This window comes from Camelus bactrianus, chromosome 12 (assembly GCF_048773025.1).
Source record: "Camelus bactrianus isolate YW-2024 breed Bactrian camel chromosome 12, ASM4877302v1, whole genome shotgun sequence".
In the NCBI taxonomy this organism is placed as follows: domain Eukaryota; kingdom Metazoa; phylum Chordata; class Mammalia; order Artiodactyla; family Camelidae; genus Camelus; species Camelus bactrianus.
This window is the reverse complement of record NC_133550.1, coordinates 56,013,345-56,037,736: the sequence shown is the minus strand read 5'-3', so window position 1 is coordinate 56,037,736 and position 24,392 is coordinate 56,013,345. Positions and strand designations below refer to the sequence as shown.

Here is a 24,392-nt window from a genome sequence, read left to right as displayed (position 1 = left end):
CTGGTTATTAAAATATTATGTAGTGCTTTAATTCAAGAAATACTATTTTAACATTCACTAAGAGATGCTGAACAAACTAGGATGAACCAGATAGACATAGTTCCTGTCCTTGAGTCTACAGGAAAAAATACTCATTTATCCTACCCCCACTGCTCCCCACCCTCTCCCTAATGTCCTTTTAGAATGAGTTGGATCTAATATGACATATCAGCCTTTAACTTACTTCTAGGCTTTTAAAATTTGTGCTCCAAAAGGTAAGAAAAAAAAAATCTTTGGGTTCAATGTCAAGAAAGCAAATATGCCTACTTCTCAGATGAATTTTCAGTTTAATTATTTAGTATTTCAGATCTTGTTATCTCTAAATTCTCTATTCTCATGAACTTCTATTTTCGCTCTCTTAACGACCAATCCTTACATATTGCCCTTTCCTTAGCTTGGTCATTTAGCCAACTCCCTGTCATCTTTTTAAGTCCTAGCTCTGATGCTCCCTCTCTCTGTGACACTTTCCCTTAACATACCAAAGTGACATAAGTGCTTCTCTCCTTGAGTCCTGTTTTATACATAACTTGGATAAAGTCGTCATCTTATTATAATGTTATTGTCTGCATATCTACCTTCATTTTCTGAGTTCTTTCAAGGCAGTGTGTGTGTGTGTGTGTGTGTGTGTGTGTGTGTGTGTGTGTGTGTGTGTTTTGTTCTTTTTCTTTTTGGGCCTCGGGTGTGATATGAATATATTAGCCATTCAAATACTAGCACACTTTTCCTAGCAGATACTAGAAAATCTAAACCACTCCTTTGGCTTAGATTCAAAGGGATTGTAGATAGAATCCACTGCTATTTTCCTAGTAATGGTAAGTGCTCTTTTACCATCGGGATGAATTTTACAATTGGTATTATGTACCACAGGTCTATGCTAGAGAATGTTTATGTCAATTAACACTTAAATGTGTGTTTATATTGTGAGATTTAAAGACTACTAGTCCAACAATGAACTTTCAGTCTGTTGCTCTGATTACGGTAAAAATTCTTAAACTGTCATGTTTTCTGAAGGAAAGGAATCTATGGTAAAGCAATTAACTCTGTTGGAAAATTTTAAACAGAAGTCAAGTTTAGTGCACCTTAAGTGCATTCTCACAGTCTTATAAAGAAACAAAATTTCTCAACCTTAATGATCTCTCAATGATCAGAGGTATTTTGGAGGTGGTAGCGGATGGTAACATACTTACTAATATCTTGATAAATACATCTCAGGAAATGCTTAACCAGAAATTCTCTGCTGCTAGCAAATGGCTTTTAAAGTAAATAGAAAGACTTTGTTGAAATTTTTTCAGATTGTCAAAATCTCTAAAAATTATCAAATTATAAAATCATTTTTTTTAAAGAACAGGTATATTTTAACTACATTAACTCCCCCAAATTGTTTCAGCCTTAAGGTAAAATAACTTCCTTTATGAAGAACAACAGCAATAAGTGAATACTAGGAAACAATGGAAGAGAAATACTCATTTGAAGAGTCAGTCACCAACACTGTTATCTAGCAGTTTTAGCTAGATATTCATGAGAGAGAAAAATCATCCCTGACATTCAAAAACTAGCTTGACACTGCTAGACTTTTTTGGTGTTTTTCTATTGCACATAAAAATCTCATATTACATGAAAATGAGACAAGGTCACCCTGTGACTGTACTGACTTGATGAGGGGGAAAAAATGCCAGTTCATAATTTTGTCTAAGCAGAGACAAAAGGAACATCACTATGCAAACCACAAAGGTATTAGGTTTTATTATTAATAATAACTCTTACCCAGTTGTCTAGTATCACTGATACTGGCCAGCTAGCTTTCTGAGAGAATCTAATTACCTGTGCTGAAGAGGCCCATACAAAATAAAGTGGGCACATAATTAATTTCTGCATAAAGACTATATACGCATGTTGTCTAGTAAAAGAAAGCCACTACTATTTAGTGCTATTTCACACATTTGGCTCTCAGTCACTCAGATGTCTTACCAAAGTTAAGAGCTTTAAGTAGTCTTGGTGTATATTAATAGTGTGAGTTTTTAAAAAGTAATTACATTTAGCAGGTTAAAACACATTCAGGACTACGTCTGAAACTGATTTGCCTCCTCTTCTTACACCGTTAGCAGTTAACCGAAAAAGTTCAGGATATAATGTAATTATCAATTAGTTACTGTTAATCCAGGAAAACAAAAGTTAATTTCAAACAAAACATTAAATCAGCCACAAGATTTTTCAGGTTTGTAATGGTAATAAGACATTCTGCTTTCTAAACGAATTGACTGAATGCCCAGACTTTAAATATGAGGGATGCGGGAAGAGGTTTCCAAAATGTTCCACATAATAATTTGAGAGTTGAAAAGTAGGAACTATGTCTAGCCATCCTCACGTCTCTAGCTGCCAGCAGTGTCCAGCACACCGTAGGTACTAAACGGTGTTGTCATTTTTAAATGATTTTCTTAGTCACAAAATTCCCCTTTTGCAGCCCAATATATCCCCTCCCCCTAAAAAGTCCATAATATTATATGGCATGAACTGTTCATAGATGAAAAAGCATTCGAATATTATGCTTGAAATGGATTTACTGGGTCTTAATTCACGGGCACTCATTCCTCTATTCTATTACTACCATGGTGGTGGTTTTACTTTTTAGAGTTTGGGTCTGTCCTCAAACACAAGGACGTTCCAGGTATCTAGAGTCTAAGCAGCATCACACACCCACACACCCCCAACAACAGCCGACCCCCCGAGGGTCCTGTGGGCCTGCCTGCCCTTGGAGCCGCCCTTTAAACGCTCACGTAAGCGAGGCGACGTCCACGGATGGCCGCGGCGCATGCGCGCAGGAAACGAGCCACCGGAGGCGGACACGCGGCTAATCGTGGACTGAGCTCCAGGGCCCTCGGCCCTGGCCCTCTGGCCCGGGCCCCTGTGGCGGCGCGGGCAGCCGTAGGGACGTGACCCCCCTCTGTCGCGCCGGGCTCGCTGCCGGGACTCTCTGAGTTCGGGCTCCGCCACCCTGGCTCTGTGCGCCACCGACCCCAGGCGTCAGCGCGGGGGCGGGGGCGAGGGGCGGAGCTCGCCATCCTGGGCCGCTGATTGGCTGCCTCCGCTGCCCTTTCACCTTCCCGGCGGCGGAGTTCACGTGTGAAGCGACCGCAGTCCGCCAGCCGGCGCTCTGAGGCACTGCACTTGACTTTTCCAGTGAGGCGTCAGCCTCGTCCAGGCTCCAGCAGCAACGCTCCACCAACCCAGCTTCCCGAAGTAGTTTGGGTTTATAGTACTTCGTCTGCCAGTGGAAGATGTTGGAAATTATGTTCGCCTCTGCACGAATGTTTTGCTGGCAATTTAAATGACTTTATTCTTCTCAGAAACGCAGGCTACTTTCTCCCCTAGATGTTCTTATCTTTATTTTTCATGACAGATCTTGACGACAGTATATACAAAACATACTTAAAGATGATAACTAACATAGTTATATTGAGCCTGATCATTTGCATTTCTTTAGCTTTCTGGATTCTGTCTATGACTGCAAGCACCTATTATGGTAAGTATGAATGTTCGAATTTGTCTTTCTATAATCTAACTAGTGGGATTTAAAATGTTCTATTGTGAAGGCCAAAACTCATATCCCCTGAAGGGCTGTAAACTATTGTGTATACTTAACTTCCACGACCTGAACTGCATTTACTAACGTGGAAATATACAGTGCCTTGAGGGTTTTAATGCCTTTAATAAATGCTTCTTGTCATAGCACCAGTTATGCGGGTTCCAAAATATGGTTTTAGTGTTTTATGTAATTATTGCATTTATCTCGGTGAAAAATAAGTGAGATGATACAAAATTTTATAAAACAATTACAGTGATGCTTTTAATAAGAATTTAGTAACATAGTTTATCCATTTCATGTGTCCCATAAAAAATAACACAAGATGATATAATGTTTATATTTGGAGATTTAGAAGAGTTGTCTGCTGTTTGGTCACTTCAAAAGAACAGACTTGTTTTAAAGCCTGAAGCCAATCTGTATAAATATGAGGTGTTCTGCACTCAAATATTTAAGGTTTTGAAGCTGCCTAAGAGCTTAAGTATGCCTTTGTACAAACTTCCTTGGTGCCCCCTTTATAAAAACAGAATACTATTCAGTTCAAAGGAAAAAGTGAGAAGTAGGGTGAGAAAATGAACTCTTATAAGTGGTGATTTCATAAGTGATTGTCATTGTAGACCTAAGTCCTTTTGCAAAGAGACGTGAATAATCGAATGGGTGTTTTCCAAGGTACAGAAGCTTTCAAGGCTGTTCATTAATGATGATTCTCAGCAGGGGATGAGGGCTTGCGGAGGAGAGGTATGGGAGAAGATTCTCCCTGATGCCAGTATTTACTGTGACTTGAACTAGGATGTGTAAATTTAAGTGACCCTCTGGGTCTAGGTACCTGATGAAGAAAAGCGAAGCTATCCAGGTATTTTCTTTTCATATTAAACACGTGAAAATAGTTTACACTTCCAGAAATAGGATTTTCCCAGATTTTTTTTTTTGAACGTTTGACCCTCTTTGTCTTGAATTTTCCAATTTTTGGTAGAAACATGAGCACAAACAATAGTTTGCATTTTTATTTACTATAATCACTCAGCCTTGGAGTTTAGGGTCTGTCAGAAATGGTGGGGACTTTAAATGGGAAAGCTATGACCTGTCCAAAGCAGGCAGCCTCTCTTCACCTGCAGTCAGTTCTGCCACGTGGTCATGAACTTACAGTTTCTAAAACAGAAAACAAAGAGTCTGGATTTTTATATGAAATTTCCTAATCTTTGAATATTGGCTTACATTGTCTGAAAAAAATTATGCCAGCCAAACAGAACATCTGTAAGCTGGATGCAACCTTTGGAAAAATCAGTTGCTAACCTTTGAATCCTGAAGTGTGTGTACCTGTGAGAATGTTACCTTTTTAAAAAAAGTCTCTGAAAAGCAGAGAGAGGAATAATTGAATCCTGTTAAGAAAGGAGATTTAATACATGCCTCCTTTCCAGAAAAATAAGGAACCAGAGATTCGTTTCAAATATTCAAATATGTATCAAATATGTATTACTATAAATAGTTATAAATGGTTCTCAAAACTTAGACAGGACTTCCTTAGTCATTCCCCAGCAGGATTGTCTCTTTGAAAATTTACAAGTCTCAACATAAATATTTTACTTTGGTGGCTTCATCTCAGTTTCTCTATTTAACACAGTATTTTATTCCAGAACACAGTTATAAGAGACTGTAGTCAAGAATAACCTGTTCAGGCTTCACATGATTTATGCTTTACCTTCATAATTTTTCAGGTAATTTGCAGCCTATTTCTCCTTGGCGTTGGCTGTTTTCTGTTGTTGTTCCTGTCTTGATCGTCTCTAATGGCTTTAAAAAGAAAAGTCTAGATCACAGTGGGGCTTTAGGAGGTATGTTTTTCTTTTGAATGTTTAACCATATAATAAGTGCTTGCTTATATAATTTAAACTTACATTTTCTAAATTCTGAACCTATGAGACTATAAATCATAATGTTATGTATTTTAGACAGTGATAAAATTATGCATTGGTCAGCATTCCTGTTCTGTCAAAATGTCATATACTTACGTACCCATTAGTGTGATGTACAAATTAAACTTTATAATTGATGTGAAGTAGGTTAATAGGATAGACTTCTGAGGACCTTGATTTCCCTGCTCCTTAGCTGGATTAAATTTTTTTCTAGCAGAGACATTGGAGCCTTCCTCTTAGGTATAGAATAGTGAAGCCATTGGGAAACTGCTATTAGTAGCCTCAAGCAGAGTAGTCCCAACTGAGTGTTCTGGATTTATTTTTCAGAATTGAGTTGGGTTCAGGCCATTTGTTCTTTTAGCAAATATTTTTTGAGCACTTACTGTGTACCACTCTTCTAGAAACTGAGGCTACAGCTGTGAGCAAGGACAAGGTTTCAGATTTTATGGAACTTTTATTCTTTAGTTCAGATAGATAATAAAATACATAAAACTTAAGTACAAAGTTTGAAGTACAGTGTTATAAATGTTAGTTATTATTGTTTTCCTTCCACAACTACTATTCACAGCCAAAGAAATTTTACTAAGATTTGCCATATCATGTCTTTAGTGTGCTTGAGATTGAGAAGTTTCAGAACTTCCTTAGGATCTGGGTATTTAGCGTCCTCCATGACACAGGAACACATACCTCGGTGTTGAAAGAAGAGGGAAGGGGTTGAGGCAGTGTTTAGGGTGGATACTGAAGTGGAGGGCTCTGATCTCCTTGAAAGAAAGAGTATTTCTACAGTAAGGAGAGGATCACAGGAAGGGTTATGTAAGAAGATGCTTGAAAACTGCAAAGCACTGTGAAAGTGATTTGCTCAAAGGAAGGTGTTACCTAGTATAGTTATTCATTGTGTTCCTTTGAACATGTCTGTGTGGACAGTTTGCCATCAGTCTCTTGACTTGACAAGTTTAAATTTAATTTCATTTGCCAAGACTCTTAGCCTTAGTGGTTTCCCTTTTTTTTTTTCATTCACTCAGTAAATATTAGGTGAGGGTTTTTGTACGCCGGGCACTGTTCTGGGCATTCAGAATTTAGCAGTGAACAAAACAGATAAAAATCCCACTGTCAGAGAGCTTATATTTCTAGTCAGGGGAGACAGATGATAAATACGGCGGGTTTAAGGCATTTCATCCTCAGAAGGAGATGCTGTGAGTATAATGGAAGTGCACAGCCAATGGGGTGTTGTCAGAAGAAGCCAGTGGTTGTCCTTCTTGTGGTCTCACAAGGATGGCCTTACCTCTTTTGGGTTATCATAATTCAGGTCTGGTGTTCATTATTTCTGAAATAGAAACCTCATTCTATCATGTACCCAGAGTTGGTCAGAGGCAAGAAAACTGGTTTAGGTAGCCCTTTGTCCCAAGGAACTAATAAATGAGCCAGAATATAGAACTACGAGCCAATAAGAATGCAGACATCACTGTTCAGACTTGCCCTGTTCTTGCAATTGGGCCACTTGAGAAGGCAGATTATAATTAGAAGATTGTTTTGAGAAAGTCTGAGGAAACAGTCAGTAATGCGGATCCACAAGTCAGAGAGTCCCACCCCTTATGTAGTGTTCAAATCTGCCAACCTCTGGTTTCCTTGGCCTTCATAGTCTATGTTTTGGGCTAACCAGACTTCTTTTGATTCCCACAGTCTTAATTATGGTATAATTTATTAGATTTCAGTTTGTCAAATTATAAAATTCCAGTCCTACTTTTCCCTTTTTTGCCTCCCAGAGATTATTCCCAGGTCACCTTGGTTGGAATTTGGGGTATCTCTACTCCCACTATCAGAGACATTAGTACACAGCATTGTTTTACTTTCCCAGGTGGCATCTACTGGTTAGAGAATTTACCTGTTTTAAACTCGAAAGGCAGCCGTAATCCTGGAGTCTTCACATTTTGAGGGGAGCACCTTATTGTTATGCATACTAACTCTTTATCCCTGGCCATTGGAGATTCAGAAAGTGGGTGGAGGAGGTGGGATAGATACCAACTGGAGACAGCAATTACTAATCTGAAAGTTCAGACATAACTAGGAGTTGCCAAAATTTCTAAGATACATTTAGACCATGTGAAAGAAATCATTCCTTCAAAGCACATTGCTTTCAACTTATTTCCTCATTCTGAAACTGTCATAAGCTTAACCGTTGATCACTTCTTGTAGTGTTTTGAGTTGGTTGAAGTAAAAAGAATGCAGATGCCTTTTTGTAGCATTTCATTGTAGGTTGTTTTAGGGACATCTTACTTTGGGTTTGTCTAAACACTAGAACAAATTGTTTACAGTGACTGTCACATGGAGAAGGGATGGGAGTGGTGGTGGTGATGGGGAGAGACACTTTGACTTTGACTTCATATACTTCCATATGTTTTGGCTTTCCACTCCAATACTCTTCTACTGCTTTTGTAATATATTCAAAAATAATTGAAAAAAACTTAAAAGATTGGAAAACAATAATTACTATTGTTACAATAATAATACATAATTGCGACAATAATGATGTTGTCATTGAGGTTTTACCGCTGCAACTGCTATTATTACCAATGATATTACTAAGGGCCTCCTACATGCTGGGTTATATAATAAGCATAAAAATGACCTCATTTAACTTTTCAAAGCAAGCCAATGAGGTAGGAAATATTTTATTGTTAATTCAGCAATAAGAAATTGAGGCATAAGGTTAGGTAACATCTAGTCAGGCAGAAGTCAGTGCAGGAGTCTAGGTTTTAACTCCAGACTGTTCAGCTCCAAAGCTGAAGCCCTTTATTAGTACTTCATACAGCATTACCCTATTTCTTACATTTTCAATTAAAATGTACTAAACTTAACTAAAATGCTAATAATTGAGTGTCCCTGGATGGATCTAACCAATAGGAAGAGTTAGTACATTAAATAAGAAACTGATTCCCTGTTCTATTATTTAGTAAAATATTATTTAATACTTATTTATTAAATAAGTATTAACTTATTTAATAATTATTTAGTATCCTGTTACTTAGTAGAATTTTACATATTGTGTTATTTAGTAAAAATCTTCGTATAGCGAAACTGAATATATTTATCTTAAGAGTTATGGAGAGCAGAACCTGTGAACCGTAGAGGTAGGAATGGAAGAGGCTGTAGTTAGAAATATAAGCAGACGGCCCCAGATGGAGACACATGAGATAACAGTGCCTTGGTATGGTTATCACATTCTGAGAAATTGGCCTCCAACCCTGCACGGTCAGAAGTTGGATTTTTGTCATACCTCAAAACTGGAAGTTTAGACTGGAAGCAAGCAGCCAAACTCATGAGAGACCACTTTACAAAGCGGAGTGTGTATTTCTTGGCTGCCACTGATCTGAGTCCTTGAAGCAGATTAGCACATTCTCTTCCTAAAAGAAGGACTGCTTTAACATTATCAGAAGTGTGCTTGAAAGTTCAAAATCACATATAGAGAATGTTCCTTCTGTGTAAGGAAAAAGTAAAAATAAGAAAATATCCATATATCTGCTTAGCTTTATAAAAGGAAACACACAAGGAATGATAAACTGGAGAGGAGTGGTTACCTACAAAGAATGGAAGGAGAACAAAATACAGAAGAGGGGCCAGAAGGCACCTGGGAGGAACTGACACTTGTCTAAGTATACCCTTTTGTATAAGTATGACCTTTGAAAGCATGTTAGTGTTCTATATATTGAAGAAATCAGTAAATATGAGATGGGGGAGGGGATCTAAAACAATCTACATTAAATTTATTTTAATGGAGGTACACAGGGCCTCGCGCATGCACTCTACCACTGAGCTATGCCCTCCCCACTATATCTCTTTGTTGATATTTCCATATTGTTCATACATTGTTTTCTTGACTTTCTCCACATCTTCCTTTAGTTCTTTGAGCATCTTTAAGATGGTTGTTTTTAAAGTCCACCATCTGGCCATGACAGTCACTGTTGATTTTTTTTTTTTTTTTTTTTTCGTTTGAATGGGCCATACTTTCCTATTTCTTTGCGTGCTTTGTGATATTTTTGTTGAAAACTGGACATGTAAATCTAATATATAGTAACTCTGGTACTCAGAATCTCCTCTGTCCCCAGGGTTTGCTCTTTTTCTTTCGTTTCGGTTTTGATTGTTGCAAGGATTGTTGGTCCTCTGTGCCAGGGATCAGCCTTGAAATGTAAACTTGAATCTTCTCAGTCCTTATTACTTCGACCACCAGGTTTTACTCAGAAGAACAATTTCAAATTTTGTAACACAAGGCCTTCAAGTGTAATCTGGGTGATTTAAAAAGCCAATTCCAACATAAGTTTGCACTTTCCTTATAGAATAACCTAGAGAGAAGCTTTATAACTTGCTTGAACACCTCACAGCAAGTTCTATAAGTTCTATATGACTTTTTAGCAGTTGCTTTCAGTGGCCTCTTACCATATTGCTGTGATATCAAGAATGCATCTTTCCTTCCTTTTTTTTCCTTCTTTTCTGTGTCATGAAGTATAAGCTTCTTTCTTATTTGTTTTCCTGATTGAACTGTAGGTATTATAAGCCTTCCTTGAAATTGGTCACTCATGGGAAAATGAAGGATGTTCCCTTTCCCCTTTGTTTGCCTGAACAAATGAAACAAAGAGAAAAGTCTAAAAATCTAAAATCACATTTACAGAACATACTTCATTTTTAGCTCCCTGTAAGACCCAGGACTATTTTCCCAGGTCTGCATAGGAGAACTTAGCTAAGAAACACTGTCTGTATCTTCTCACATAGTTGGTGAGGCTCAACAAGCGAGCGTGTGAAAGTTCTTTGAAAAACAAAAAAGACTTGTCTATATTGAATTTTCTTTGTAAAGGGGAAAAAAAAAGAAAAACACCCAGGCTGTGGGGGAAAAATGTAAAAACTAGAAAATTGAAAGACTCAATAATCTTACCGTCTCTGAAGGAACTGCTGTTAATTTGGAAAGTCTTCAGACTAGCTGTCTATTCAAATATATATAATACATATAATATGTATTATTTAATAATAAAATCACTACTAGTCTTTATGTTCTACAGTTGGATTATAAAAAGCATGTCTAAAATAGTATCTTACATTCATGTAGTGTAGTTTGAAAGGAGGTCAAAATGTAAAAGACAATACATCTCATTTTAATCAAATGGATGTTCGGTTTACTGTTCAGTGACATCTTAGTTGGTAAAAATGTAAATGTATTGGAAATGAACATTTCTATTTATAATATGAAAATAAGTGAAAATTTTTCTCATTTTTTCACAGCATATGGACTGAGGATAATTTTGTGTATATATGTGCTTCTTTCAGGGCTTGTGGTTGGATTTATCCTGACCATTGCAAATTTCAGCTTTTTTACCTCTTTGCTGATGTTTTTTCTTTCTTCCTCGAAACTCACTAAATGGAAGGGAGAAACAAAGAAGCGTCTAGATTCAGAATACAAGGAAGGTAAAATGAATTCTGTTTAATGTTATTGTAAATAGTAACCTTTATTTCATCTTAACACATCATCATCTTTTAATTAGAATATGTTGAGACTGTTAAAACATAAATTTTATATGAGAATTGCCTTAAGTAGTAGCCTGATTTAGTTTATCATTATTTTACTGCAATAACAAGTAACAGCAGAATTTTAGAAGTACTAAAGTCTATCATTAATTATTCTTAAACAGTATAGAATGTGGACGAAGGAATCATCCCACTAATTTAGTAATTTTTCTTTTCTTAAACTTTAAAATATAAGTTCCTATAACCACATGCTTTTCCTCCTGAAGGGAAAACATTTCTTGTCCTTTTCTTTCTCTTGTTTGTGCCTAGGTGGGCAGAGGAATTGGATTCAGGTGTTCTGTAACGGAGCCGTGCCCACCGAGCTGGCCCTGCTCTACATGATCGAAAATGGCCCTGGAGAAATCCCGATCGACTTTTCCAAGCAGTACACTGCTTCCTGGATGTGTTTGTCTCTCTTGGCTGCGCTGGCCTGCTCTGCTGGAGACACGTGGGCTTCAGAAATTGGCACTGTTCTGAGTAAAAGCCCGCCGAGGCTGATAACAACCTGGGAGAAAGTTCCAGTTGGTGAGTCTTCTAAGTTTTTTTTTAAAGCAAAATTGAAGAAAAAGCCTCTTGATTTACCATGTTTCTTATTTAAGAGCCTTTTAAGAATTTCAAATAGTCTCCTTAATTGGAAAATTGCTACAGGCTATTAAATTGGTGATAATAAATAATGCTTGCAGGAAATGTTAGCAAGTCCTAGATTAAAAAACACAGAAGCAGAGACTGACCCACGGGGTTGTCAGTGGGAAAAGAAAAGGAAGAAAATAATAGCGTGTTTCTTGAGGGCCTCTTATGCGGCTAGTGCTTCAGCGTGTATCTCAGTTCCCCATTACCATTACCCACTGCTACTGCATTTTTATCATTGTCGCCTCCTTTCCCTTCCTCTGCCTGAACCTCGTCCTCCTCTTCCTCCTTCTCCTTTTCTTCCTTCTCTCTCCTCTCCTTTTCCTTCTTTTTTCCTCTTCATCACCATCATCGTTGTAACAGCTAACATTTGAGTACCTCCTGTGTGCAAAGCACTCTTCTCACTGCTCTGCCTGGGTTACTGTTTACCACTCTTAATAATCATGTCAGTTGGTTCTTTGACTGTTTACATCTTACAGACAAGGAAGCTAAGACATAGAGAAGTTACGTAACTTCATCACAGTCACGCAGCTTGGAAGTGGCAGAACTAAGATTGAAACCAGGCAGTCTGGCCGTACTGAACTATTTCACTTCACTGCTTAGAATGTCAGGCATTACTAAGGAAAAAAAGACTTTTCTAAGTAGGATGGTGTTTGGATTGCAGCGAAGAGAACCCTTTCTTTAGTCTTGAATGGATAGGTACCAAAATTTTTGCTCTTTTTGACTGTCTGTGTTTGCTGATTATTAACCAGATGATTTTATCCATGTTCTCTAGGGACCAACGGAGGGGTTACGATGGTGGGCCTTGCCTCCAGTCTCCTTGGTGGGACCTGTGTGGGTATCGCGTACTTCCTCACACAGCTGGTTTTTGTTAACGACTTGGACATTTCTGCTCCCCAGTGGCCAATTATTGCATTTGGGGGTCTGGCTGGATTACTAGGATCAATTGTGGATTCCTATTTAGGAGCTACCATGCAGTTTACTGGTGAGGATATTACCTTATTATTGCAGATTTTTGGTGTATTAAAGAAATGGGAACTCGGCCACGCACATTGGTGGCAGGGCCCAGCTGCTACAAAGATGACGTGTTTTAGACAATACTCACGTATCGGCAAAAAACTCGAGGACTGCATTTTTGAATAATTGTATAACAAGTTATTTTAGTTTCCTTTCTGTGAAAAGTGTAAAGCATTCCAACAAAGGTTTTCAATGTAGGTGTTTTTTTTTAACCCATGCTGTTGATCACTAAACATAGTAGTCCGATCATGACATTGAATAAATGTCTTTTTAAAAACAGGAAAGAAATATGGAAAAGGAAAAAAAAAGATGTGGTAATAAAAACAATCCCAAAGACACAGGTTGCTGAGAGACCAAGAATGAGAGGGCAGTCTCTTCTAAAATTTTGAATTTCTTACTCTTTTGTGTTAAATGAATTGAAAGAGACTTAGTTCTGCAGAGCAATGAGTATAAGCTACGTAGGAAGGACATGATCGTGCAGGAGACAGGTGCTCTTCCTTATGGGACTTTACCTAGTCCCAGAAAAGCAGAGCATTTGGAACCAGATCATCGTAATGCCCCTTCTTCCATTTGTTTTCCAAGTCCTTTTGAGAAATAATTATTCTACTAATATGACTATACACATATGATGCATTTTTGTACTGTGACATTGTATTTACTGTCCTCCCCACTGAGTTTTTAGTCCTACTCAAGATATATGGGAGGGTCAGTTTTCTCCAGAATTTTCTATGCTTTGCTTCTGAGGCTCTCCTGTCATGTCAGTATACTGACATATTCTTGTCAGGTGTGTATTTGCTCCACCCTCTAACAAACTTTCTTTCTCCTTCGATTCGTACAGTGAAGAGGCTAGAAGTCTGGGGGAAGGTCCCCTGAATACAGTCCTCCCAGTTCTCTTCATGCCCCAAGATAATCCACTCGTCCTTCTGCTCCCCTTCTCGCTGTCAGAACGTTTGTTCTCTCAGCTTCATTAGTCTCTTCCAGATGCTGAAGAGGAAGCAGTCTGATTTTAATTTGTACTAAAGGGTCAGTAACCCCACACACACGCACGCATGCACAGCCACTACATGTTTTTTTAAAGAGCCTAGGTTTTATTCTAAACTGTTCTGACTGGGGAAGTTTCTGATCATATTGAGTGGGTTGGAAAAAAATGTGGGCTAGGGTGAGAGGGCAGATTAATCTTTGTGTGCCTCCTTTTGTGAACACCTCGCTGGGTCCTCGGGATACACTGCAGAAGCTACAGACATGATCCTCTCTGGGGCCTCGCTGGGTGGTCTCAGAGGGGAACCACTGGGAGGGCAAGCCTGGTCTGCCAGTTTCACGCCATCTCTGCTTTTCACATTTTCCCTTCTCCTTCTGAAAGAAGTCCAGCATTACTGAGAGAACAATATTGAGATGTACTAAAACTCACTCATTCAAAGAGGCCTTTTGTAATCAAGGGTTCCATGTCGCTCACTGTGTAGGCTATCTGCTAAAATCATTTTATGAGTGGCTGAGAATCTTTCAAAGATTATCTCCTTTGGAGGAGAGTGCTACTTTGTTGGTTTTGGGTTGGTTTTGGTTTTGGTTTTGGTTTTTAATCAAGTCATTTGGATTTTCCACCTCACTTGTTTCTCTTTCCTTGCAGGTTTGGATGAAAGCACTGGCATGGTGGTCAACAGCCCAGCAAATGAGGTGAAATGCATAGCAGGGAAACCCATTCTTGATAACAATGCAGTGAATCTGTTTTCTTCTGTCCTTATTGCCCTCTTGCTCCCAACAGCTGCTTGGGGTTTTTGGCCCAGGCAGTGAACTTTATTTCATTTTACAAAGGTTACAACTGGGGTCAGTTCAGCAAAATTTGCAATTCCAGGTTTCATCCCAAGAACAATAATTGTAATGACAAAGCAGAAGTGCCAGCTCCTTCCTTATTCCATTATGATGGAATTCCACATTTTTTCTCTCATTAACTTCCTTCTAACAGCTGACATCTTTCTGCTGAAAAACAAGAGTCATAGAATTTATCCATATTTTTCTTCTGCTGAGTGGACCTTCTTGTGCAATGAAGCTATAATGTCCCTATATACTGAACTTAAAGTTCCTACATAGTAGATATACATTTTGTTTTATTTGTTTAAATCAGTATGGGGACTAAAAGTAATAATGTTTTTAAATGGTTCTTGATTGTGGTGGAGAAATGCCACTGTGCCATTGATCCAAATGTTGTATCTGTTTTAAGTATTATAAAAAGATGTGTGTGGAAGCCTGAATAAGTGTACTGTCATAGAATTCTCCCATTATTTTCCGTTTATTTTTGTGGAAAGTGTGGAGTTTGATTTCTGCTAAGCTGTGAGATTTACTCCACATTTGTTCTTCCTTCCTCAGGGTTAATAATGGGGAAAAAAAAAAAGTAAGTGTCTTTTTCATGTGAACAGTAGAATGCATGAAAAAAATTATTTTTAAGTAAAAGCAAAGGACACATATCTTCTGTCTAAAAAATGTGCACCTTACTATATATTTCAGTTGGTAAGAAATTCTCTCAAATTTAATATTTTTTAATGTATTTTCTAGCTTTCTTTGAAACTTTATAGGAATCTGGTTTACAGTGGCATCTTAAACAGTGCAAGAGTCACTGGAAAATGGTTGTAATTATTTTACTTGCTGTCCTAGAATTCACTGAAAGATGCTGTGAATTCCTGTTACGTACCTTCTAAGTTGCACTTCCCTTAACATTATAGCCTTAACCAAAGTAAATTCCACTTTTCAGTTTTGCTCTTCACCATCATTCACCATGTGCTAGTGGGGTCTGAGATGGTATGGGTTATTGTGCTGAAAGGATTTTGAAATACTTCTCATGTCATTTCCATACCTTTCTTCTCCTGCCCCTTTTGCATTCATAGAAAAATTGAGAAATTCCATGAATAAACCACTCTCAGAGTAGATAAAGTTTAGAATTCTTTATTAGTGACCCTACTACAGTGATTATCTAGAACTGACTTGGTTCAGAAAGAATTTTTTTTAAAAAACCAAACATTGACATGGTTTAAGCCTTAAGCCAGGCAGCTCAACCATTGGTTTTCAACATTGCATGTACATTGGAATCCCCGGAGCATCTTTTTTAAAAAATGCTAGAGTCTGGGATTCACCCGAAGATTCTGATTTACCTGGTTTGAGGTACAGCCTGGATATTGGGACTTTTTAAAGCTCTGACTGTCCCTTAGAATCATGTAGGGAGTGTTTAAAAACACCGTTGCCAAGGCCCCTCTCTAAACCAAGTAAATCAGAATGTCTGAAAGTGAGGTCCATGCTTGGGTTAGTTTTAGACAGCTCCCTGGGAGAGGCTAATGTTTAAACAGGTTGAGAACTACGAACTCGGAATCTTCTTGCACAGATGTCAGATCATTATGAAGGTAATGTTGTAGGTCAATTATAGTTCAATAAAAAAAGACAAAGGGAAAAAAGAGTATCCTGTACCTGAAGGAAGTCTCAGAAGAGTGAGACTTCTATTTTTGTGCAGCGGCGCTGTATGCTGTCTTTATGCAAGGATAGCTTCTGGCAGTTCAGTGTCTTAGCTGTATCACTTACCACATCATTCCTGCGTCAGTTTTGTGCGCAGCCTCTTTACTCTACGGCTGTTCTAACGTGCCTTTCCTCTCCTTTCCTGGCAGTTCAGCCTCATGATATACTATGGGACACAAATGCTTATTGGAACCATTTGGGGGTTTGGTAGACTCATCACACCATTAACAGTTTGGGGACGTAACTGCTTTACAGTCCTTTATTTGAAAACCTAGAACTAGGTTGTGTTTCGGAATCAAAATTTTGCAGATTTCAGGAAACTGATAGGGTACCTGTGAAATATTTTTCTTAGAATTCCCAGAACAGTCTAAGGTGGCACCCATTATCAAACACACTAATATTTCTGTGGTGAATATATGGATAGCACCAGTAAGTGTGATAACTAAAGACTGTGAAGAGTCTCAGATCACGTTTTGTCACCAAATTTAGGGAGAAACTTTCTGTTTTCAGAGCTTTTTTGGGGTGTGCTAAAAAAACCCTCTTTTTTTTTTTATCTTACATATATTTTACTGTCACATCCTCTATAATTTGGATGTTTAACTTATTCAGCCTATTCTTCCTCTTTACTGAGTGAGCAGTTTATGTAAAAAACACTTTTGGTGGAAAAGAGCTCCGTGTGACCACATAATAAAATGACATACTGCTGCCTGCCTAGGCAGCCTAAAGGCATACAGACTATTTCTTACCACGTGTTACACGGTAGAAGAGAGCAAGGCGCATGTGGCTTAGGGAGCTCCCGAAGGAGGCCTGAAGCTGTCAAGGGGGGGTATTTGAAGACTTATCAGATGGAGCCCCCAGAACAGTGAACTGATACAACAGGTCACTCCATTCTTGGCTTGAGTTGTCTCTGCCTCAGCCCACGGGCATACATCTCTTTCTTATTTCCAGCTGCTTTATATGTAGGATGCCGGCTTCAGAAATGGCAGCTTTATCCCAATTAGGTGCAGGCCTAGTACAGGGGAAATCATGTGAGGCAGCACATTGTAGACTTTGCCACATGCCTGCAGTGTGAACAGCTGCTGCCCGTGGGCACGGTGGGTGTGCTGGAGCCCCATCACCTGGTGTGCCTGGTGCCGTCACAGCGAGAGAACACTGTACTTAGCCGTCCAATCCCAGGTGACATGTACCTGCTTGAAGCATGAAAGCACAAGGATGCAGCTTAATTATTTAATCTCCAGATGGAGTACTGTTGCTGTAACTCCAAATGGTCCTGAACATTTTTAAAATATGTAGGTGTTCCGGTGTGTTGGGGAGGGTATAGCTCAAGTGGTAGAGTGTGTGCTTAGCATGCATGAGGTCCTGGGTTAAATCCCCAGTGTCTCCGATAAAAATAAATGTATAAACAAACCTAATTACCTCCCCCCAAAAAATTCTAAAAATAAAAAAAGTTTAAAAAACATATACATATATATATGTGTGTATATATATGTGTGTATATATATATATATAAAGTGTTCAGTATAGTTTTGTTAATTAAGTTTGACTTAACTAACTGAAAGTTGATCATCAAAAACATATTTCTGGAAGAAAATAAAAAATTCAAAAACCGGTTTGGCTACCTGAATTTCAGAGGACTGTCATGACTCCAACATTTCTCAATCATGTGATGCAGTATTAATGAGTTCCACTCATTTTGGAACTAATGAGTCAGGAAATGATTGTAAAAGGAGTAAGAGTGAGGCCAGGCTGGCAGGGCAAGGCTTCTGAAATTATTTCCCTGCCGAGATGAGACATGTTAATTCTCTCTCATGTCTCATAACCACTCCCTTCAAAACTTATTTTACACATGGGGCAGCTCTTTTTTTAATGGGTGGATTTTTTTTCTTTTTTATTAATGTTTAATTACTTAAGTAATACACTGAATCTATCCTTCTTTTTAAAAAATTAGAACATAAAATATTTTTTTTGCCTCCATTACCCCTGGAACAAACCTAGCTTTCTCCCACCTTCCCCAAAATAACTACTGTTAGAAATTTGAGATATTTTCTACGTGATATTTGTTCTGAGTGTATTTTAGCATACATTCTTAATTAGTGAACTTTTGTTATAATTTGGTACTATCATTTTGCTTCTTCAACTTAACATTTAAGAAAAATCTGTTTAGGAAAGAAATTAGAAAGATGTATACCAAAATATTAATGTGTTATATCTGTTAAGATTACAGATGATTTTTACTTTTGTTGAAATAACTTTAAGTTTATAGTATATAAATTATATCTCAATAAAGCTATTAAAAGCACCTACACAAAAATGTTCAATACTTTTCTAAAAAGGCTACAATCAAACACATTTCTTCTACAAATCAAAAGATGCTTAAAGTAAACAAAATAAACTCTGGGAATAACCCCGCTTCCCCACTACCCTTCCCCATTATTATTTTACATGATATTCCTTCTCTTCATAAACAACCTTATTAGCAACAACTTTAAAAAGTAAAGTGGGCTGTAACACAACAAACATCTGGTCACCCAGCGTTCGTTTGGTGTCTCTGTGCTGTAGGCACTGTGTGCGGAGGCTGGTGAATCAAAGACGAATGGGACAAGAACTGTGCCCTCCTGGTCTGATAAGATTGGGAAAGACCAACATGTTTAACCAGCATGTTGAACAGATATGATATGTGGACCGTGATTTTTTTAAAGTGGCTTTATTTCTGTCTACTTTTGGCCCTTTAAATTTCCCATAACCTTATATAAAAACTCCAGCAAGCCCTGAACATTTCTTCTTACTCCTAGAAACAGGTGGAAGGAAAGGTGGCTTGTGAGAGAGCAGGGAACCGTGTTCCCCTTTCCCACAGCAGGCTTCCAGCCTGAGCAGGTCCACGCTGAGGGTGGGGAGACTAAGTCAGACTTGATTTTTTTTGTTTGTTTTTTGCTTTTGTTTTTTAACCCAGGTTTGTCTGTTCTAAATGCTGAACTGAGACTCTATTGATAAACTAAAGTTTTGCTGCTGCTGGTTGTTACTGAGTGAATGTTTGTATGCCCCCAAAATTCGTATGTTGAAATGCTAACCCGCCGTGTGATGGAGCTTTTGGGAGCTGATTAGGTCATGAGGTGGAGCCCTCGTGAGTGAGATTAGTGCCCTTATGAAAGAAACCCCAGAGAGCTCTCTTGTCCTCTCCACCACATGAGGATACAGAAGGAAATGGCCATCTGCAGCCCAGAAGAGTGCCCTCACAGAATGTGGCCTTGGTGGCACCCTGATCTTGGACTTCGAGCCTCCAGAATGGTAAGAAATAAATTCCTGTCATTTATAAGTTGCCCGGTCTATGGTATTTTTGAGATAACAGAACAGACTAAGACACTGGCTTAGAAATGGGGGGAGATAGAGGCAGGGAGAAGAGAAGTGTGTGATGATCGTTTTGGTTGTCTGGGCTTGGGAGACGGCAAAGATGTTAGGGGATGAGTCTGTTATAGAAGGTTAAACTTGGTATTAGCTTGCGGGGTGCTCTTGCGGGCTATTGGAAGGTTTCCTGCTGAGCCCCTCTTTTACAGTTCTTCTTACACCAGGAGATGCATCTCTAGATCAAGTACATCAGTTATCTATTAATGCAAACCACCCCAAAACTTAGTGGCTTAAAGCAGAAACCGTTTATCTGCTCACAATTTGTGGCTGGCCAAGTTGGGCTCAGCTGGGTGATTCTATTTTAGGTGGTGTCAGCCGGGCTCCCTCACGCACGTTTGCAGTTGGTTGACGGGTCAGCTGGCGGCTAGTTGTGATGGCCTCCTTTGTGTGACTGGCACCTTGATGCTGACTGTTGGCTGCGTTTCTCGACATGACCTGTCTGTCTTCCTCCAGACTTGTTTACCTTATGACCTGATAACACAAGATTTCCAAGAAAGCAAAAGTAGGAGCTACAGGTTCTCTTAAAGCCTAGTCTTGGAAGTCTCATGATGTCATTTCCGCCACCGTATCATTGGTCCAGAAATTTAAAAGTCTACTTAGATTCAGGGGGTGGGGAAATGTCCTTCACCTCTTCATGGCAGGAGTAGTAGAGTTACGTTGTAAAGGAGAAAGGTGACAGAGGTGTGGGGCACGGGGGACCATTATTCTAACAGCCTACCACTTCTCAGCTCCTGGGCATCTAGCCTTTTTCTGCTCAGGTCTTCTCACCTCTTAGGTAGCCCTTTCAGACAGGATTCAAGACAGCCATGAGAGGGTTTCACCAGGTGATCTGCATATGCTCCACGGGAAAAATTCCTTGCTTTGGCAACCCCTGGAAGTGCTAGCCAATCTCAGTGCAGTGGCTTCACCATCATACAGGGAGTCAGGCATTTTCTCACCTTCTGGAATCCCAGGCAGGAGTCATCCCCCAGGGTGAAAGTTGTCTTTAACTTGCTCAGGCATGAGTCAGGCACTAGCCATCTCTCTATCAACCAAAGGAAACACTCTCCAAAGGTACACTTGAAGTTTCCTCCCCAGGTTGGGAACTCACAGCCTGGCTCCCACTCCCTCTGAAGAAACTGTTCACTACTGTCCCCATGGAAACTTTCTTCTCTCTGGCCCCATCGAATGACTGGTCTGGCCGAGGAGTCCAGGAGTTATGCAGCACGTCGTCAAGTTCTCTATGGAAGGGTGTGTGTGTGATCCTCACTTCAGTCTCCTGTTGTCAGTCACGTTAGCATCTCCATCAAAACCGGGCAGTCAGAGTCATTCACATCCTAATACCCTGTGTTCGCATGTGTTATGATGTCTGACTATAGCAAGGGTATGACAGAGGCAGTGAGAACTCTGCTACTCCCTGCTTGGGGGTCTGGGAACACCTGGCAGAGAACATCAAGTGGGACCTTAAAAGATAAGTAAAAGTTTGCCAAGTCAAGATGATGGGGACTCCCTCCCAGAGGGTATGATAACAGGTGGAAATACTGAGTTGTGAAAGGTGTGACATTCTTGAGGGGAAAAAATTTTCACTGTGACTAGAGATTAGGTAGAGGGAAGTTGTATGAAATGAAGCTGGAGAGGTAGATTGAGATCCATTTGTAAAGGGCCCTAATACCAACTATATGACCTTGGGACAAAACATAGTCTTTCTGGATGGAAATTGGGGCTCATACTTCCATTTCACTATATTGTTGATATCCAATGAGTCAATATATGTGAAAAGCCTTTGGAGAAACCATGTGTTGTAGGCAGAATAAGGGTACCCAGAAGATATCCATTGTCCCTGTCTTTGAAACCTGTGACTATTTACCAAAAGTGGCAAAGGGCACTTGCAGATGAGACTAAGGTTAAGAACTCTGAGGTGGAGAGAGTAGCCTGGATTGTCCAGGTGATCCAGTCTCATCACATGCATCCTTAAAAGGGGAAAACCTTTCCTGGCTGTGATCAAAGAAAGAGATGTGACTACAGAAGGAGAGTCAGAGAGATGCTCGTTTTGAAGATGAAGAGGAACATGAGCCAAGGAAAGTGGGCAGCCCCTGGAAGCTGGAAAAGGCAAAGAAACGTGTTCTTCCCTGAGCCTCCAGAAAGGAATGCAGCCCTGCTGATACCTTGTTTTTAGGACTTCTGACCTACAGAACTATAAAGCAATAAATCTGTGTTGTTTTAAGCCACTCAGTTTGTGATATTTTTCCAGCAGCCACAGAAAACGAAGAGGCCAAGTCAGCTTTGAAAGGCAGCGTGCGTAATGCAGCACTGGAGCTAGACTGCCTGGGTTCAGTCCGAGCTCTGCCACTCTAGCCGCTCAGGCCCTGTTTACCTAACCTCTCTCTCTGTGTCTCAGATTCCTCATCCACAAAACGGGGCTATTAATAGCACCTAGCTCATAAAGTTGCTGTCAGGATCAACTGAGTTCAGTCTTGTAACATACCTCGCACAATCTCTAGCATATATTATACAATCAGTGAATGTTATCATGACTGTTTGAGACATCTAAAGTGCCATTGCAAGTACAAGTGGCTTCTACTCTTTTATATTTGTTATTATTGTTATTATTCTATGACAAAGATAACTCCCAACATTATATGAATGAACTGTGCTTATGTAGTTCATTTTGCAAGAGGTAAGAAAGATAGATATATATATAATATATTTTTTGGACATCAAACTGTATTAACCAAAACCTCATTCTTAAACCTTTGGGACGACTTTTCTCCTGAGATAATGGGTGCCTAATAGTAAGCACAAGGCTCCCTGTACTCTTTAGACTTATCAGCATTGATGACCCTACTCATGCTTCCTGCATCCAGGCCATCTGGATTGTCAGTAGCCCCAGAACGTATCCTGTGCTTTCTGCTGCCTCCATGCTATCCCACACATCCTTACTTAGAGGGTTCTTGCTTCTGTGAGAAGGCGTATGTACTTCCACATGATAAATTAGGTCCTTGAGTGATAGGAATGTGGTAAAATAACCTCTGTGTCCCCTTTCCAAGTCCCCTTACTCTTGTACTTTCCCTAATCCCACCCTCAAACACCTTTAGAGCCTTTGGGGGAACAAACAAGAGCTATTACAAGAAATGGGAGGCACTGTCTAAATACCCAGATCACTGTGGTCCCTGCTTTGGCTTCTGTCTGGTGGAAGAAGGGGGAAATCAACTGACTTGAAAGGAAACATGGTCTTTGAGTGATCTTTGTATCACGGTTACTGTCCCACTTTCCCCCAGAGCTGGATGGGTCTCACCAATGTTTACATAATGACAGGTTAAAATGTGCTCCTGGCAGATTTTCTTACTACCCACCTCCCACCACCAGATGTTTGTGTCCCCGGCTGCAATCAAGGTTGCTGAGATGACCTGTCCTTGTTAGTGTGTAATTTGTAACTGAGCCTTCACAAGATACAAATACTGTTAGAATTAGATTAAAAAAAAAAAAAAAAAAGAAGACAAACTTCTACACAAAGGATTTGGAAGCTTATTACACAAAACAGTTTGGCTTTAGTTTTTTAACTTCCAAGGTTGGAATTTTCAAACACATACAAAATAAACAGAATAATGCAATGAGCCCTCATGTATGCATCACCCAGCTTCAACAATTACCACCATTCTGCCATTCTTGTTTCATCTATACGGCTACTCACTCCCGGTCCTCAACTGGTTTTTTCCTTGTGGTTCTATTTTTTGAAGTGTTTCTACATTGGAACACAAATATTTTTAACTGGACAACTTTGACAAATGACACCCCCATATGAAACACATCCTTTCCGGATATTTCTGTCACTGCAGAAATTCCTCTGTGTCATTTCCTGTCGATCCTTCCCCTTCCCAGAGGTAATAAACCTTAGATTAGTTTTACCCATCCCAGAACACCATAGAAATGGGATACAGCAAGCACTCTTTTCTGTCTGGCTGCTTTTTTTTTCCCCCATTATGATATCTGAGGTTTATCTGTAGGGTTGCATGTATACATAATTTCTTCTCATTGCTAAAAAGTATTCCATTGTATGATGTTGTAAACAACCTCCAAGATGGTCCCTGGTTTAGTTCCCTTCCGTATTGAATAGAGCTGGCCTGGGCCACCAGTAGGATACTGAAGAAATGACAGCATGTGACTTCTGAGGCTAGTTCGTAAAAGACTTCTACCTTGCTTTCTTTTGGATCACTCATTCTGAGGAAAGTCAGCCTCCATGTCATGAAAACACTTAAGCAACCAGTGGAGAGACCCACACGGAAAGAGACTGAGGCTTCTTGTCAACAACCAGCATCATGCGAAGTAAAGCCTTCAGTACTCGTCAGGCCTTCAGCCTGCCAGAGTCTTACTGCAACTTCATGAGAGACTCCACCCAGCTAAGATGCTCCTGAATTCCTGATCCACAGAAACTATTCTTATGAAGGATGTTGGCCTGCAGTTTTCCTTTCTTGTACAGTCTTCGTCTGGTTTGTCATTAGGGTAATTCTGCCCTCATCAAGTGAGCTAGGAAGTGTTCCCTCTGCTTCTGTTTTTTGCGATAGATTATAGAGAACTGGTATCTTTTGTTCCTTAAATGCGTAGTAAATAAAGTTCACCGGTGAAACTATCTGGGCCTGGTGCTTTCTATTTTGGAAGGTTATTAATTATTGATTCAATTTCCTAAACAGATAGGCTTATTCAGGTTATTTCTCCTTGTGTTAGTTTTAGTAGGTTGTGTCTTACAAGGAATTGGTCTATTTCACCTCAGTTATCAAATTTGTGGAAACAGACTT

General features: G+C 39.4%; 1 protein-coding gene across 2 annotated transcripts; it reads left to right on the top strand.

The window, feature by feature from the left end:
- Positions 1–2,841: 2,841 nt before the first annotated feature.
- On the top strand, positions 2,842–24,226 carry TMEM19 (transmembrane protein 19). Of its 2 annotated transcripts, XR_012510837.1 has the most exons (7): positions 2,842–3,559; positions 5,335–5,448; positions 10,843–10,980; positions 11,350–11,604; positions 12,482–12,691; positions 14,348–19,503; positions 19,926–24,226. XR_012510837.1 is itself a non-coding variant. In XM_010958864.3 (6 exons), the coding sequence occupies exons 1-6, from the start codon at positions 3,409–3,411 to the stop codon at positions 14,509–14,511; spliced, it is 1,032 nt and encodes a 343-aa protein (XP_010957166.2). In that variant the 5' UTR covers positions 2,842–3,408; the 3' UTR covers positions 14,512–24,226. The 2 variants fall into 2 exon arrangements, 1 of the variants encoding a protein (XP_010957166.2); XM_010958864.3 differs by having other exon boundaries at positions 14,348–24,226.
- Positions 24,227–24,392: the final 166 nt, after the last annotated feature.

Excerpts from the sequence above, each read along its gene's own strand:
- TMEM19 (XM_010958864.3), top strand. The coding sequence starts at position 3,409 with ATGTTCTTATCTTTATTTTTCATGACAGATCTTGACGACAGTATATAC. Across the intron at positions 10,981-11,349 it reads AGATTCAGAATACAAGGAAG|GTGGGCAGAGGAATTGGATT; the intron begins GTAAAATGAATT and ends GTTTGTGCCTAG. Across the intron at positions 12,692-14,347 it reads AGCTACCATGCAGTTTACTG|GTTTGGATGAAAGCACTGGC; the intron begins GTGAGGATATTA and ends CTTTCCTTGCAG.